At 43.5% G+C, this 16,994-nt stretch overlaps 1 protein-coding gene across 3 annotated transcripts in view; it reads left to right on the top strand.

The window, feature by feature from the left end:
* The window catches only part of LOC110506662 (synaptotagmin-7), a 116,295-nt gene that overhangs the window by 90,667 nt on the left and 8,634 nt on the right, over window positions 1-16,994 (top strand). For 2 of the 3 annotated variants that reach the window (XM_036964585.1, XM_036964587.1), the window contains exons 7-11: window positions 12,977-13,085; window positions 14,719-14,983; window positions 15,525-15,694; window positions 15,874-15,988; window positions 16,249-16,448. In XM_036964585.1, coding sequence (XP_036820480.1) covers window positions 12,977-13,085; window positions 14,719-14,983; window positions 15,525-15,694; window positions 15,874-15,988; window positions 16,249-16,448 — 859 coding nt within the window. The remainder of the gene's footprint in view (window positions 1-12,976; window positions 13,086-14,718; window positions 14,984-15,524; window positions 15,695-15,873; window positions 15,989-16,248; window positions 16,449-16,994) is intronic. The other variant, XM_036964586.1, reaches the window with a different exon arrangement.

The following is a 16,994-nucleotide window of genomic DNA, read 5'->3' on the forward strand; positions in this document are numbered from 1 at the left end:
GCTAACCGTTCTTCTGCCACCGACTCCATATGCATTCCCCAACAGCTGTCAGAGACAAACACGCTAACAGCCAACTACCAGCTGGGAAATAAGAACCAGAGCAACTCTTGTGGTGAGCAAACAGCTAGATAGGCTGCCGTGTTATCACCTAAAACGTTCTCAGGAATTGAGTGCTCTGCTTGCCTCCTGTCCCTCATGGGTAGTGGACTGTACATAAATCCCTATTATTGGGTAAGGAGTCCTACTGTGTAAGGTGGTGTAGTAGTGAGTGCTTTTATATGGTAGTGTTCAGTACATTTCTGTCCCAGATGAGCAATAGGACAACTCTTACATTTATCAGACAATAGTTAGTTTTCACTGAATCTCTCTGATGTAGACTATTTTGTACTGCATCTTATGATTTCAATACCATTTGTAATTCTTCCTGGAATTTCCACATTTCCTTTGTACTCAGTTCAAAAAGGAGCATGAACGATGGTAGATGGAGTTCTGTGCAGTGGTCAGAATACATAAGAATGTTGTTCTGAAGGAACGTTATTGTGCTGTATTGGCCTGTGGGTTTGTCCTGTCGTGGTCATATGCTAATCGTATTTCATGGTCATGCCACGGTTATGACCTGTTCAGCCTTGAAATGCCTACATTGCAGTCACGGTGTGGAGGCACGCCTGCATGCTCATCTTCTCCCTCTTCCTGGCCGGATGCCTGTCCAACACCCATCTTTATCTGGTGCGAGGCAGAGTCGCGTGGGCCAACTTGTCTAGTGCCCTTCCACAATGAATAACCACTTTCAATCATCATCTCTGTCCATCTCCCAGTCACTCGAGTTACCCCTGTGTGGGTCCCAGTGCCCCTGCCTTGCCCACTCCTGGCCTTATGATGGATCCCAGCAGACTGAAAATTATGGAAAGCGATGATGCCTCCATGTGTGTGTGTGTGTGTGTGTGTGTGTGTGTGTGTGTGTGTGTTGTGGTGGCTTATTTCTGCTTTACCAAATGAGAGAGTTACAAACTTCACACACCAGTCAGAGTTATACTTCAACTACATATTTTTTAATAAGAGCTTTGCAATAGCCTTTTTAACTTTCAATGATGATCTCCAATGAACCATTGAAAAGTACAAAGATCTTTTATAGCCAAGATTACACCCCTCTCAACTTACATGACGAACCACAGATCTTAGGAACAGTTCACAAAGAAATACTTTTTCTTGAGAAAGGAGTATCCCTTAGCCAGATAACATTCACTATAAATTATCGTTCAGTTTGGTCCCTCCGACGAGGTTCTAATCTCGTTCCTGGTACTTCATAGTACAAAAACACCAACTCATCCAATGGCATATATCAATTATCAACTCTATCTCAAGTAAACCCCCTCTTGACCCCACTCCTGGACAAGCTCACTGAGGGGAGTGAGCCTCTAGATCATACACTATCCCAGCATAAATGCAACATTGGAGAGGACATACAATGTTTCCAGACACTGCCATACACCTCCCCCCAATGGGAAAAGGAGCGAGTGACTGGCACACAGACGTTGTGGAGACAAGTAATTGGTTCCCCATTAGGTAAGGAATAGGTAAAGACACATTCACATATGAAGACAATGTTCCATCCTGTCCTCTTCCCTTTCTGATATTCTGCATAGCACCAGGGACATGTGGAAAACAAGCCTGACCTCTTCCCTCTCTGGGCCCCAAGTGACTAAGGCCTGGCTGAGGGAAAAGTGCAACTGCCAACACTATAGTCCAAAAGGATACATTCTAATGACACGTATCTCACATAAGCATATTATGCAAATAAAACATCTTAATTAACTATGTTAACCAACTAATTCTGATTCATTCGCCACAGTGTTTGTGTGTGTGTGTGTGTGTGTGTGTGTGTGTGTGTGTGTGTGTGTGTGTGTGTGTGTGTGTGTGTGTGTGTGTGTGTGTGTGTGTGTGTGTGTGTGTGTGTGTGTGTGTGTGTGTGTGTGTGTGTGTGTGTGTGTGTGTGTGTGTGTGTGGAGAGAGAGAGAGAGCAGACATATGCTGTCAGACAAAGAGAGAAACCTTTGCTTTCAGGTTGCTAGTGAAATGTACACTCACTACCAAAAAGACCGAAGTATTCACTCAAGGAGAAATGGAACCATTCACAATTCAGATACCTAGAAACATACAGTTCAATGAGATGAATAAATAGACATACAGGCTCAGGTGAAACAGACATTGACAGACAAAGCATATACGCTCCGTCCATACACACACCTTACTGTATATTAGAATAGGATGTCCTTGCATAGACAGAGAAAGGGTAGAGAGGGAAGGTCAATCATTCTCTCAAATGGAGAATATGTTTTCATTCTCAGGAGACAGAAGTGTGCACTCAGATGCTTAGAAGCAGGTAATCAAAGCTTCGTGAGAAGCATAAACTAGAGGCAGCGTAATCTCTGTTTCTTTTGCTATGGCAGCTCAATTAGAAACGAATCATAGTGTTACAGCACAACTCTAAAGCCAGTGATAACCAAGCTCTATCCACAAGGAGATGAGGGAGGAAAACAATGGAATTATCCTGGAAGTCATTTGTATTTATTAGCAGTCTGGAAACATTTGTGCTGAGAGATTAGTGATGCTCCACAAAGTAGTCTAACCCCAATGTTGTCTGATTCTAAAGCATGCTACTGCGGCTGTTTCTATTGACCATTGTTCTGTTCTCTGACGATACCATTCTTACAGATATGATATCTGATCCAGAAAGTGTTTGTCTTGTAAAAACTCGGTCCAAAGGGTGAGTACAGTATTCTGTAGGCTATACCTTAAAGCTGGTTATTGAAGTTGTGGTCATCGAGTCATGTACTGGTGGCTGAGGTCCATTGTGTCAGAGGCCTTAAGCCTCACGGCTGACTGGAGTCACTGGACTAACCCTCCCACCAACATGCAGTAGCTACGGAGTTTTATCATGGCAGCTCGATATCATTACCATCATAAACTCTGCTGTAGCATGACAGTGTTAGCCCCCAGACACGCAGACACACAGAGAACACGTAAATAAGGAGCTCAACGCTCCATGCTCTTTGAGCCTGGACCACCAACTCCTTGGAGCCAGAGTTTCTGGCCTGTAATCAAACTGAGTCAAGCCTTATAATTACTCTTCTGGCTTGGCAACGGTCTCCATGGCCGCCTCTGGAGCTAGCTCAGGGAAACTTGATTGGCTGGGAACAGAAATATAGGTCAGCACAAAAGAGACATTTTAAAAAAGTCAGCTCTGTCTCAGGAAGTCATTCACCAAGCCTTGCTGAGGCGTTTGAGTCGGAACACAAAGTTGATTAAAGGAAAGCTCAGTTATATAATCTGATGAAAAACAGTGAGAAATCCGCTTCGGAAGTCCTGTGTGGAAAAAAAGCGCTGCATAAATTCACCTTAATCAATATCTAAGTGAGATATGAGGAGGAAATGACATCACTTTACCATCTCTTTACTTTATTAGGTGTTTGTGCAATAAATGGGAGCTTGAAGATCAGTTAAAGCATCAACCAGCATTCACGGGGTACCAACCAATCAGGATGACTCAGACTCAGGTTGGAGAAAAGTATTCAAACAACAGTTAGCTTGACAACATATAGTAGATGGCTCCATTAGTTGTATTAAGCTGGTACGGAGGGAGGTGGCCTGCTGATATGTTGAATGTTTGCATTGAGTGGGCTGACACCAGAGCTCAGGCCTCATCCATCACAGCCTGGGGACCTGTGATTGTGTTGCGCTGCTCTCCTGGGGCATTGTATGATCAGCATGCCCATATACTGAATGTGTATGGATACATGCTTTCTCCCAAGCCAGGTCCCCCTGTTGACCCCTCATCTCTGATGTTTTCACCACTCTACCCCCTCTCCCATCATTAGAACCCATCGCTCACTCCCACTCCACTCCACCTCACCTCCATCTCCTCCCTCCATCATGCTGCCCTCTACAACACCAACCCCGCTCCTCTCAATCCATCTCTCCAGCTCTCATTCTTTCTCACTGTCTCTCTCTCTGCCTCTCATGCAGTCTCTCTTCCTCCCTTGATCTAATTGATCTATTAACCCTTTACTTACCTTCCCTCCCTTTGTCAGCCCTTTCTTTCCCTCCCTCTACCTCTCTATCTCTTTATTCATCTAATCGTGCTTCCCCTGGGGGTGTTGACTGGCGCTTTGATGGGATGATGTCAGAGCTCTCCGGTCCTCTGTCAGGGTGGATGACTGTCTGCCCAGGCAGCCTGGCTGGGTTACATCTGCATCACTGCTGAATATCACAACAGGGGAATGAGATTCCCCTGTGGGCAGCACACACACACTCTCACACACAGATATGGAGATGGAGAAAAAGGAGTAGGGACACATACACACAGGAAAAGAGACACTCCAGAGATTCACATACACTCTATGTAATCAACATGCAAAACGTGTCTTGGGCTCAGCCTGTTTGGGGACCTGTATTTGATACTTAAGCAAGTCAATTGTTTTTGCAGTGAAGCACCACTGTTTCCCTCCAATAATACTATGAAGATGCTCATATCATTCATATCTCATGAAGGCTTGCCTGCTATGAATGATATTATCGAGAGTACACTGAAAGATTTTCTGCTCTAACAAACTCATCATTCCACCTCCATATAACTTTCTTAACTCTATCTAACACCATCTAACTCCATTAACTCTATCTAACCCCATCTAACTTCATTAACTCTATCTAACATCATCTAACTCCATTAACTTCATCTAACTCCATTAACTCAAACCAAATCCATTAACTCTATGTAACTCCATTAACTCTATCCAACTCCATTAACTCTACCTAACTCCATTAACCCCATTAACGCTATCTAACTCCATCGAACTCCATTAACTCTATCTAACTCCATCGAACTCCATTAACTCTATCTAACTCCATCGAACTCTTTTAACTCAATCTAACTCCATTAACTCTATCTAGTTCCATCAAACTCCATTTTCTCTATCTAACTCCATTAACTCTATCTAACTCCATTGAACTCCATCGAACTCCATTAACTCTATCTAACTCCATCGAACTCCATTAACTCTATCTAACTCCATCGAACTCTTTTAACTCAATCTAACTCCATTAACTCTATCTAGTTCCATCAAACTCAATTTTCTCTATCTAACTCCATTAACTCTATCTAACTCCATTGAACTCCATCTAACTCCATTAACTCTATCTAACTCCATTAACTTCATTAACTCTATCTAACATCATCTAACTCCATTAACTATCTAATTCCATAAAACTCCATTAACTCTATCTAACTCCATTAACTCCATTAACTTCAGTAACTCTATCTAACATCATCTAATTCCATTAACTCTATCTAACTTCATTAACTCTATCTAACTCCATCTAACTTCATTAACTATATCTAACTCCATCTAACTCCATTAACTCTATCTAATGCCATCTAACTTCATTAAGTCTATCTAACTCCATCTAACTTCATTAACTCTATCTAACTCCATCTAACTTCAGTAACTCTATCTAACTTCATTAACTCTATCTAACTCCATCTAACTTCAGTAACTCTATCTAACTTCATTAACTCCATCTAACTTCATCTAACTATATCTAACTCCATTGCGTTTAAGTAGAGAACACAATGAGTTATTTTCAGAAAATGTCAGTTTTCCACATGAGGCTACCCAGTTATTTGTTTATAATTTCAATATAACTTTCATATAATGGAAGATTAAAAGAAATGTTAGAGAGATGAGGGACACTTCATTTCCATTTCAAACTTCTTTAATCTCCCTTTGTTCAATTATCTTTTCCCCACTACACTCTCCTTCCATCCGGTTGGTTACACTTCAAGAAGTCTCAATGCATCCTTTGATTTGTTAGTATTGCTGCCGCTTTCATAAAATCAGGAAGCATCTAAAGGCATTTATCTAGTAGATGACATAACATTGTATGCTCCCCTGCAACACAATATACAGAGATATGCACATTATCATGTCTTTGTTTCACAGTATGTCATCAGGTCCAGGTTCTCTTTCTTACATTTTGAACAGAGTTAACAATACTATGCTTTTCATGTTTGTGGGGCAGGGAATTACGGTACCAAAGTCAACATTGTAGAAAAAATATGAAAACTCCAGTGTACACAATTTTATCTCTGCATATTTATTGTCAACATTTTGGTACACATCCTTTTTCAAGACGTTGAAGAAGGTTGGAAAATGTTGTACACCAAAACGTTGACAGTAAGTATGCACAGAGGAATTGTGTGTGCAGGAGTTATTTTTGTGTTTTCTCTACGTCTCTTTCTCAGCTTGTCATGATGTCTCTGAGCAAGTGAGATAAAGTCACCTCTCTGTCCCCTGGGATGGGACCTGCCGCTTGGTCTAATTAATGGGAGGATAGGTTAGGCTCTCTGACCTGGGGTTAAGGTCATATAATCAGGGTTCGGGTGTCAGGATCTGTCTAGGGATCATAGCATCGATCCTCAGGGGATGTATTTTATCTAAAGTATTGAGTGTGTATTTCTGTTTCGGTATTTTTCCGTGTGATGTCATGTGTGTGACGGTGCATATCATTTGTCATTGCTGTATTAAGACCACACAAACATTTGGAATAGTAATATCAAAATGTACAATATCTCTTGGGGGAGAGTCATTGTTCTATAACGTCTGAGGTGTTGCGAGGGGATTGGGCAGAGGAGTTAGAACAGGAGAAGGTTAATGTTCTACAGCTGGGGGTGATTCTACAGTTTTCCTATAGACTTCTCCAGTGAATCAGCTGTTTGCTCCATGGCATCTTCACCCCCCCTAGGGGCACGGCGGTATTTGCGTATGGAGAGAGGATGAGTAGGCATGACAGGTCAAGGGGCCTTATGACAATGTGGCCTACTGTCCCTGCTCCATAGGAGGTTTAGATTGCCTTGGATTCTATTACCTCCTTATGGGAGATTATGGTTACCCAGCCATACCACTAGAAAATATAATTACGATACCATACAACGTCCGGTGGGAGCGTACAGTTTGGTAACCATGGTTACTCGAACCCCTAAAGTATGAATTATATAACCATTGAATTTGTGAAGGAAAGAGCGCAATGGACTAGTCTTTACATTAGCTCATATCAATGGACTAGTCTTTACATTAGCTCATATCAATGGACTAGTCTTTACATTAGCTCATATCAATGGACTAGTCTTTACTTTACAGTAGCTCATATCAATGGACTAGTCTTTACATTAGCTCATATCAATGGACTAGTCTTTACTTTACAGTAGCTCATATCAATGGACTAGTCTTTACATTAGCTCATATCAATGGACTAGTCTTTACATTAGCTCATATCAATGGACTAGTCTTTACATTAGCTCATATCAATGGACTAGTCTTTACTTTACAGTAGCTCATATCAATGGACTAGTCTTTACAGTAGCTCATATCAATGGACTAGTCTTTACTTTACAGTAGCTCATATCAATGGACTAGTCTTTACAGTAGCTCATATCAATGGACTAGTCTTTACTTTACAGTAGCTCATATCAATGGACTAGTCTTTACTTTACAGTAGCTCATATCAATGGACTAGTCTTTACTTGACAAGAAAAATATTATATCTAAGAGTCTCATTGTCAGTAGTTTGTGTGTTTATGTGAACATACTATAGATCTGTATATCCTTTGTGTGTGTATATGCGCGTAGTTCTCCAGAGACCGCAATTTCCCTCATATCAATGAACTAGTCTTTACTTTACAGTAGCTCATATCAATGGACTAGTTTTTACTTTACATTAGCTCATATCAATGGACTAGTTTTTACTTTACATTAGCTCATATCAATGGAGTAGTCATTACTGTACATTAGCTCATATCAATGGACTAGTCTTTACATTAGCTCATATCAATGGACTAGTCTTTACATTAGCTCATATCAATGGACTAGTCTTTACTTTACAGTAGCTCATATCAATGGACTAGTCTTTACATTAGCTCATATCAATGGACTAGTCTTTACTTTACAGTAGCTCATATCAATGGACTAGTCTTTACATTAGCTCATATCAATGGACTAGTCTTTACATTAGCTCATATCAATGGACTAGTTTTTACTTTACAGTAGCTCATATCAATGGACTAGTTTTTACTTTACATTAGCTCATATCAATGGTCTAGTCATTACTGTACATTAGCTCATATCAATGGACTAGTCTTTACATTAGCTCATATCAATGGAGTAGTCATTACTGTACATTAGCTCATATCAGTGGTCTAGTCATTACTGTACATTAGCTCATATCAATGGTCTAGTCATTACTGTACATTAGCTCATATCAATGGTCTAGTCATTACTGTACAGTAGCTCATATCAATGGTCTAGGCATTACTGTACAGTAGCTCATATCAATGGTCTAGTCATTACTGTACATTAGCTCATATCAATGGAGTAGTCTTTACTTTACAGTAGCTCATATCAATGGTCTAGTCATTACTGTACATTAGCTCATATCAATGGAGTAGTCATTACTGTACATTAGCTCATATCAATGGTCTAGTCATTACTGTACATTAGCTCATATCAATGGTCTAGTCATTACTGTACATTAGCTCATATCAATGGTCTAGTCATTACTGTACATTAGCTCATATCAATGGTCTAGTCATTACTGTACATTAGCTCATATCAATGGACTAGCTCATATCAATGGAGTAGTCGTTACTTTACAGTAGCTCATATCAATGGAGTAGTCTTTACTTTACAGTAGCTCATATCAATGGTCTAGTCATTACTGTACATTAGCTCATATCAACGGTCTAGTCATTACTGTACATTAGCTCATATCAATGGAGTAGTCTTTACTTTACAGTAGCTCATATCAATGGTCTAGTCATTACTGTACATTAGCTCTTATCAATGGTCTAGTCATTACTGTACATTAGCTCATATCAATGGAGTAGTCTTTACTTTACAGTAGCTCATATCAATGGTCTAGTCATTACTGTACATTAGCTCTTATCAATGTTCTAGTCATTACTGTACATTAGCTCATATCAATGGACTAGTCATTACTGTACATTAGCTCATATCAATGGTCTAGTCATTACTGTACATTAGCTCATATTTCGCTGGCTTCCCATCAGTACTCAGAGCCCATCAGAGCTCTCCTATGATTTGTGAGAGAATTAGAGCAGATGATTTTAACAAACTATTATCCTTTCTTGTATTTTGTTTCAATCAAAGCATACAGTATAACCTGCCTTGTTGCGGGTAACCATCCTAAAAGGTCATTAGAAATGAGGAGGTGTTTTTGGTGTAACAGTATCGTTATAGGCTTACTATGCGGTTATATTTGTTATTATTATTATTATTCTTTTCTCTATTGACACTAGAGTATGATGCCAGGCTGACTCAGGTTTTAGTGTAGGGCAGTGGATCCAGGGCTGTGTGTATGTGTCTGTCTGTCTGTCTGTTTGTGTGTGTCTTTGTCTCTTGTATTGGTCATTAAGTGAATCATGGGGGAGGTGGGTAGGGGAGGGTACTGGGAGCGTGCGGGCAGGAGAGGGTTTTCTTCTTGTGCTCTCTTCAGCCTTGCAGCGGAGTGTCCCCACCTCTTTCCTTTTCCCTTTGGTCTCAGGCTCTGGGCACAGGTAACACTCCATAAGGATATTATCACAGGTCATGGTGAGAAGTAGAGGCCTCGTCTGCCTCCACGTGCCCCTGCTAGTTTGTATGTGTGTGTGTGTGCGTGTGTGTGTGTGTGTGCGTGTGTGTGTGTGCGTGTGTGTGTGTGTGTGTGTGTGTGTGTGTGTGTGTGTGTGTGTGTGTCTGTGTGTGTGTGTGTGTGTGTGTGTTTGCGTATGTGAGTGTGTGTGTTTTCCCAGAGGCACTCACCTGCACCTGTCATATGTCCTCCAATCCCGTTGTGTCTTGCTGTTGATGTGTCTGCCTGTTTGCTGCCCTCTGCGACCCCCTGCCAAGCCCCCACGCTGCATGCCTACCCTCCTTTCACTCCCTCGATCCCAGGTGCTTGCTGTCTCTCCAGCCGTTGCCGTGCCAACAGAGCAGCCCATATTCTTTAGCTGGTGATCTGGGAAGGGAAGCAGCATGGGTTGGTCCGGGCTCCATCAGCCACCTCTGGCAGCTGCAAGCCATTGCAAGCTGACTGACATGACCCTCACTGTGCCCACACACAACCATGCCACATGTTAGCATCACGTTAGCCCCACGTTAGCCTCATCAGTTAGCCTTAACAGTAAATATGGAAGAAGAGAGAAGATGACCTTACTTAACTCTATCTAGTTAGAGTGCTTTGTATGGAGTCCCTCTTGTTAGCCTGTTTGGAGTCATTTGTTTTGATGGTAGGAAGTTGATTGAATCAGACTGAGACAGTCATTCCCTGTGGGTGGGACACGACTCTAGACATCGACAGCAGGCTTTGGGTTAGATCCAACCTTTAATGAATCAGCATACAGGGAGATCATAGACTAAGGAAGGAAAGAGAAATGAAAAATATAGATTAGGACTGAGGGAGTAAAGAGGAAGGACAGCAGGAGATGTTGGATATGAGAAAAATTGGCGTGATTCAGTAAAGATAAGATAAATGGAAGACGAGGCAAGGTGTATCAGTTGTTGAGATGTTTGGCACTTTGACCTCTCCCCCTTCCATCATCTTATGTCTCCCCTCATTCAACCCCCTCCCCTGCAGTCTACGGTGTGAATCCTCCTGACAGCTTTCCCCTCCAATCACAGCTATGCCAATCAAGAGACCCCCTTGAACCAGGCTCATCCACATGACCTGTTTTGCTTACACTTACCTGTCTGTCTGTATGTCTGTCTACATTCATTGTCTTTCTCTGTCTGATGCCTCACTTCTTACTCTATACGTGCTCCATTATCTGCCTGTGTCCCTGTCTGTGACTGGGTGTCAACCCGTGTCTGTCTCGTTCTGTCTCTTTGTCTGTCTGATCTGGATAACTCAGTCTTATCCTCGCCAAGTGGATAAACTCTGTTATTTATTTGTTGCTCATTCAACTTCACTGATCACCTACACAGAGGGTTCAGTGATCCATTTGTTTGCTCTATAAGGCACTAAATGGATGTTAGACAGGAAGGGGAATGACTAAAGGAATGGGGGTAAGTGGTGTAGGTAGAGTTGCAACATTCTGGTAACTTTTCCAGATATCCTGGTTAAAGGAGACCAGATTTCCTGCTTACTCCCTCTTTATTACAGGAATCTTCCAACTGGGATTTCTAGAAAACCTAAAAAGGTTACCAGAATTGTGCAACTCTACCTACACCACTTACCCCCACTCCTTCAGTCATTCCCCTTCCTTTCTATTAGTGCCTTATAGAGAAAACAAATAGATCACTGGACAGACAGACAGACATGATATGGGACGTAGTCATCCCTAGATTCTCAGATACAGGCAGCAAAAACTAGCTGAGAGATTGTTTTGTATGTGCATGTTGTTGCTTGCGCTTTGCTAAACTGTAGTATAATGGCACAGTGAAACTCTGCATGCCTCTGTTGTACTGTATATAAGTGAAATCCAGCCAGCCAGCCAGTGTTCATGGAAGGACACAGTGCACTAGAGTTACAGTCTCTCTCTTGTGTTAGGCAGCCCAACCCAACCACAGATACTGGATTTGCATTTGTGGACTGACCCTTCACACAGAGAGAGCCCGACCAGACAGAGACATGTCTGCGGTCCTACAACAGTGACTGACCCCTCAAACGACCAGGAACACAGACATCTGTAGCCTCAACCACAGAATTACAGATACTTCAGGAACCACAATTACCATCCTCCCTCCTCCTTGATAACCCATATGGTTAACATGCCCACATGCATCCTCTAACATCCCACTGGATTGGGATTAACCTCACTCAGCCAAACGATTAGTTCCTTGTATCTATTTGGCGGTTAACATGTTGTGTGTGTGTTATGTTTATACCCTCCCACATAACATCTTATCCCTCCTTTTCTCTTTTTCTCTCGCTCGCCTACTTCTTTTTCCTGTCAGCCTTTCTGATGTACTGCCTCCAGCCATCCCCCTCCCTCTCTGACTCGACCTCTTATTTTGCATGCCCATATCTAGTCCGTTTCTCGTCTCTATTCTTTAGTCCTTATTGTGCTCTCTTACTGAAAGTAAGTCTTTGTTTTTTTTCCCTCAGCCTCTTATCCTCTCTCATCTCCTTTATTTCTCTTCCAGCTTCACCTGAACTATGCTGTGGTGTCTGTCTCTGTCTCACGTTCATTTGAGTCAGTAACCTCACTTTGTTCATTCTGTTAATCCTCCTAGTCTTAACAAAGACAAATCCCCCCTTTTCTCTGCAGAGATAAATCTTCAAATCTACTTCTTCTTCTGCACTCATCTTTCCCACAGCACCCATTCCTAATCCCACTTCCTCTCCCGCCATTTCTACAGTGCACCTGCACTGTTTTTCCTCTCTCTTCCTCTTGTCACTTTCCAGTGTGTAACTTGTAATTAGTGTTGTCTGTCTATGTGTCTTGACTTGTGTCACCTGCTATAGCTCAGCATGTCTTCTGCTCACCAGACTGTTACAACATATGGGCTAGGAACACTTTGTCTCCAACACCCAGTCCTCCCCCACCCTGTGCTCTTTCTTTTACTCTTTTGTTCATTAATTGTGTTGATTTTTGTGTCTGTTTTGCAAATATCACACTGTTACATGCTTGTAGTGACTAAGGTTTGGAACTAAGTGTGCATGTATGCGTGTGAAGGTGTGTGTGTGTGTGTGAGTGTAAGTCACTAAAATTCCCTTGTTACTCCCAAGTCTGGGGACATTATTAGTCACATTCAGATCTGGACTCTGGATAGTCTAGCCCTTACACAAGACCTTGCAGCCTCACCTGTGGTGTGAAGCCATCACAGAGCTGAGGCTGGCTCTTTGTCTTCAGAAGCAGGATTCTCCTAGTGCTCCATTGGCCTCTCTCTCAGTGTCCGTCCTGACTGTGTCTCTGCCCCCCCCCCAGCAGGAGCCTGTGTAAACCTGGAAGCCAGACCCCAGATGAAGCAGGCCGCCTCGGGAACTCCTCCGTCACAGACCTGGCCAACTCTGTCACCACCAGCGACATTCACATGGTAAGGAAATCCGCTCTCTTCCTGTCTGTCTGTGTTAATGATTGTTCATCTGTACTCCTCTCTACATGTCTGGGTTTGCCCACCGCCACCCACTTGTAGCAGCATTTAGATTTGCAAGATGTCTTAAATGACAAAACGTGCTAATTACATGACATTTCCCAACCCAGCTTGGCTATCACAAAGGGGAAACTCAGTAGAATATGCTTTGTTCAGCAAAAGCTGGTAATTACGCTGCGAACACAGTGCTGTGAGTGCTGGGTGGACAGGGCGCGGGTGGGGGATGGGCCTGTGTTATTATGTGGGTTGCACGTCTGCGTTATGGAGGTCCCGATGATGCTTAATGATGATACTTTCACTTTGAGGGGGAGCCAACAGGGCCTGTCAGTTGGATCAGACCTGCAGTTGGACACGGGCTCTTTCCATCTCTGGTCTCTCACTTCACTATGTGGGTCGAAGACTTTCACTAGGCCTAGTTAATAACTATTTAAAAAAAACAAATATCACTGAGGCACATTTGTATTGTGATACTACCTATGCAGGTGTTTAGGAGTTTTATGTGCGTTTACAAAAGTGAGATAAATTCATTAATCCCGGTACCCAGAATCAAATCTTGTGTAAGCTGGCCAGCTACGTCAGAGAGATGTGTATAGTGTAGGTGGGCTCAGTATGTGGCTGTATTTTGTGGAGGTTCTGTATCTATGTGGGTTATGTGGGTTTCAGGCGAAGCGATTGGGCAAAAAGTATAAATAAAAATGAGGAAAAAACAGATTGACCCTGAAAAATTGTTGACAACTGTAGGTGGGACAGATTTCAGGAGAGAGCTGTCTGAAAGCCGGTGTGTGCATTCATGCGTCCATGTGTGTAAGTCTGTGTGTGCATGTGTGTGTTTGAAAGACAGACAGACATCAGACACCAAGAGAGTGAAGGAGGAGAGATGATCAGATTTAGAACGGAAAGGTAGAGCAACAGCGAGATGTGTGGGAGAGAATACAGAATGTGAGATTAAATTCCAGGAACTGCACCTTGGGCCAAGCCTCTGGTCCCTCTCTATCAGATAGCAGCCTTTTAACTGCATTTCCTTCCCTCCCTCGGGGCCCAGCTCCAGTTAGGCAGGGGGTCTCTCTACTCACAGAATATCTCCTGCCTCTCATCTCCTGATATACCTTCTCCCCCATTGCTCCCTCCCTTATCGCTTAGTAAAGCCCAGACATATGACATAACATTATCTGAACGTTAGGCTAGCATGATGGCGGCATTGCGCGTGAGTTCCAGTGCTGTTTGACTGCCCCCTTGTGGATGAGAAACAAAGCTCCTTGTTCACCTTGGGTGTCCATGTCCCTGAGTGTTTGATCTGTGTGTTCCATGCTGGGAAAGGGTGGGGCTAGTGGGATGAGGGTTGTTGAGTGTACATAGGGAGAATCTCAATTGCATAGTCCTCGCATCCTCTCTCTTTCTCCTCGCCTCCTTCTCAAAACCCATTGAATGAGAGTGCCAGAGATCCATCCCCTCTGACCTTCTCCAATATGTTTTGAGTAGGAGTCGAGGAGAGAGGACACAAGGAGTATGCAATTGCGATTCTACCATCGTATAGACTGGATAAATATTAGAGTTCTCTGCTGCTGTTCTCTCCCAGCTCTCTCCAGGCTCAGAAGAGGACACAGAAGGGCCTGTGGTTGAGAAGCTGGGCCGGATTCAGTTCAGTGTGGGCTACAGCTTCCAGGACTCCACCCTGACCGTCAAGATCCTCACGGGCCAGGAGCTCCCCGCCAAGGACTTCTCTGGCACCTCAGACCCCTTCGTCAAACTCTACCTGCTACCTGACAAGAAGCACAAGCTGGAGACCAAGGTCAAGAGGAAGAACCTCAACCCTCGCTGGAACGAGACCTTCCTGTTTGAAGGTCAGACTGTGAAATCACCCTGCACACAGAGGCTGCATACCTAATGGCGCCCTATTCCATATATAGTGCACTACTTTTGTCCAAAGCCCTATGGGTCCTGGTCAAAAGTAGTGCACTACATAGGGAATAGGGTGCCATTTGGGACACACAGATACTCTAGCGGGGTGGCAGGTAGCCTAGTGGTTAGAGTGTTGGGCCAATAACCAAAAGGTTGCTGGATTGAATCCCTGAGCTGACAAGGTAAAAACCTGTTGTTCTGCCCCTGAACAAGGCAGTTAACCCACTGTTCCCTGGTAGACAGTCATTATAAATAAGAATTTGTTCTTAACTGACGTGCCAAGTTAAATAAATGTTAAATAAACATTTTTTTAAAAGCTACAGTACAACTACTGCACATTATAAAAAACACATCTATACACATAACTAGACTTTATGGCTATTGGTTATCCTGTATAAAGTCTTAAAGAGTACTCCTTAAATCTCTGTCCAGCACATATCAGCCCCTTATCTGTCTGTATATGTATCTGTCTGTTCCCCCCAGGGTTCCCCTATGAGAAGGTGATCCAGAGGACCCTCTATATGCAGGTGCTGGATTACGATCGTTTCAGCAGGAACGACCCCATCGGGGAGGTGTCCATTCCCCTTAACAAGGTGGACCTGGGCAACCAGCAGACCTACTGGAAGGAGCTGAAGCCCTGCAGCGATGGAAGCGTGAGTAATGTACACACACAGACTAGGACAGTTGCAGAGGGACAGGGGAGGAGGGGAGATGAGGGGAGGGGTGGAGAGAGGGAGCAAGGAGAAGGAGGGATGACTGGGAGACAGAAGGGGGTAGAGGGGATGGAGGGAGTGAGAGGGTTGGTGAGTGGTGATGTCATTGTGTTTCTCAGGGGAGTCGAGGAGACCTGCTGGTGTCCCTGTGCTACAACCCTCAAGCCAACACCATCACTGTGACCATCATCAAAGCCCGCAACCTCAAAGCCATGGACATTGGAGGCACCTCCGGTACAGTACATATAGTACTCTGTCATCACCTGTTTCCTGTGCTACAGTCTGTCTACCTTAACATGTGTCAATGTGGTTTCAGTATCTCTCCATTCAATCGGCATCCCAAATGACACCCTATTCCCTAAATAGTGCACTACTTTCTATGAGCCCTGGTCAAAATAAGTGTACTGCATTGGGATTAGGGCGCCATTTGGGATGCAACCTCTGTGTTTAAGTGATGTAACCTCTGTGTTTAAGTGATGTTTCTCCCCCGTCAGATCCCTATGTGAAGCTGTGGCTGATGCACAAGGACAAGCGTGTGGAGAAGAAGAAGACGGTGACAATGAAGTGCTGTCTGAACCCCGTGTTCAACGAGTCCTTCCCCTTCGACGTCCCCGCCCACGTGCTCCGAGAGACCACCATCATCATCACCGTCATGGACAAGGACAAGCTCAGTCGCAACGATGTCATCGGCAAGGTACCGCCCCCTCGTAACGCCCAGACCACCAGCCACGTACATCACCAGTCCACACTGACCCCTGCTGGCACATACTGAGACACACACACACACATGCACACGCACACATACATACACACACACACACACACACTCACACACACACAATGATCCTGCTCTCACACACACTAACACAAAGACACATTAACAGTCACTGTCTCAAGATTGCTCTTACATACTGACACAGTGAGATTGATATCCATTGATTGTGTGGTTTGTTTGTGGCACACAGAGGCACTATCTCATTGATTTTCTGACACACTGTAACCCTCATACAGGCTTCCTTACTATGGATCCAGTGTCTGATAGTGACCCCTCAGTAAACCAAACACGCCTCATCACAGGCGCTGGCCCTTTCACCCACAGTCTAATCACCAGCAGTAAAACACAGCTGCGGCTTGCTTGGGAGCCTCCATCTCTCTGTCTAAACATAAGTCTCATTCTCACACAAATCTTTCCCCCTGTTTCCCCTGCTCTGAAAATTGCTGAGAGTAAAACAGCTGTTTC

This window comes from Oncorhynchus mykiss, chromosome 26 (genome assembly GCF_013265735.2).
Source record: "Oncorhynchus mykiss isolate Arlee chromosome 26, USDA_OmykA_1.1, whole genome shotgun sequence".
NCBI classification, from domain to species: Eukaryota; Metazoa; Chordata; class Actinopteri; order Salmoniformes; family Salmonidae; genus Oncorhynchus; species Oncorhynchus mykiss.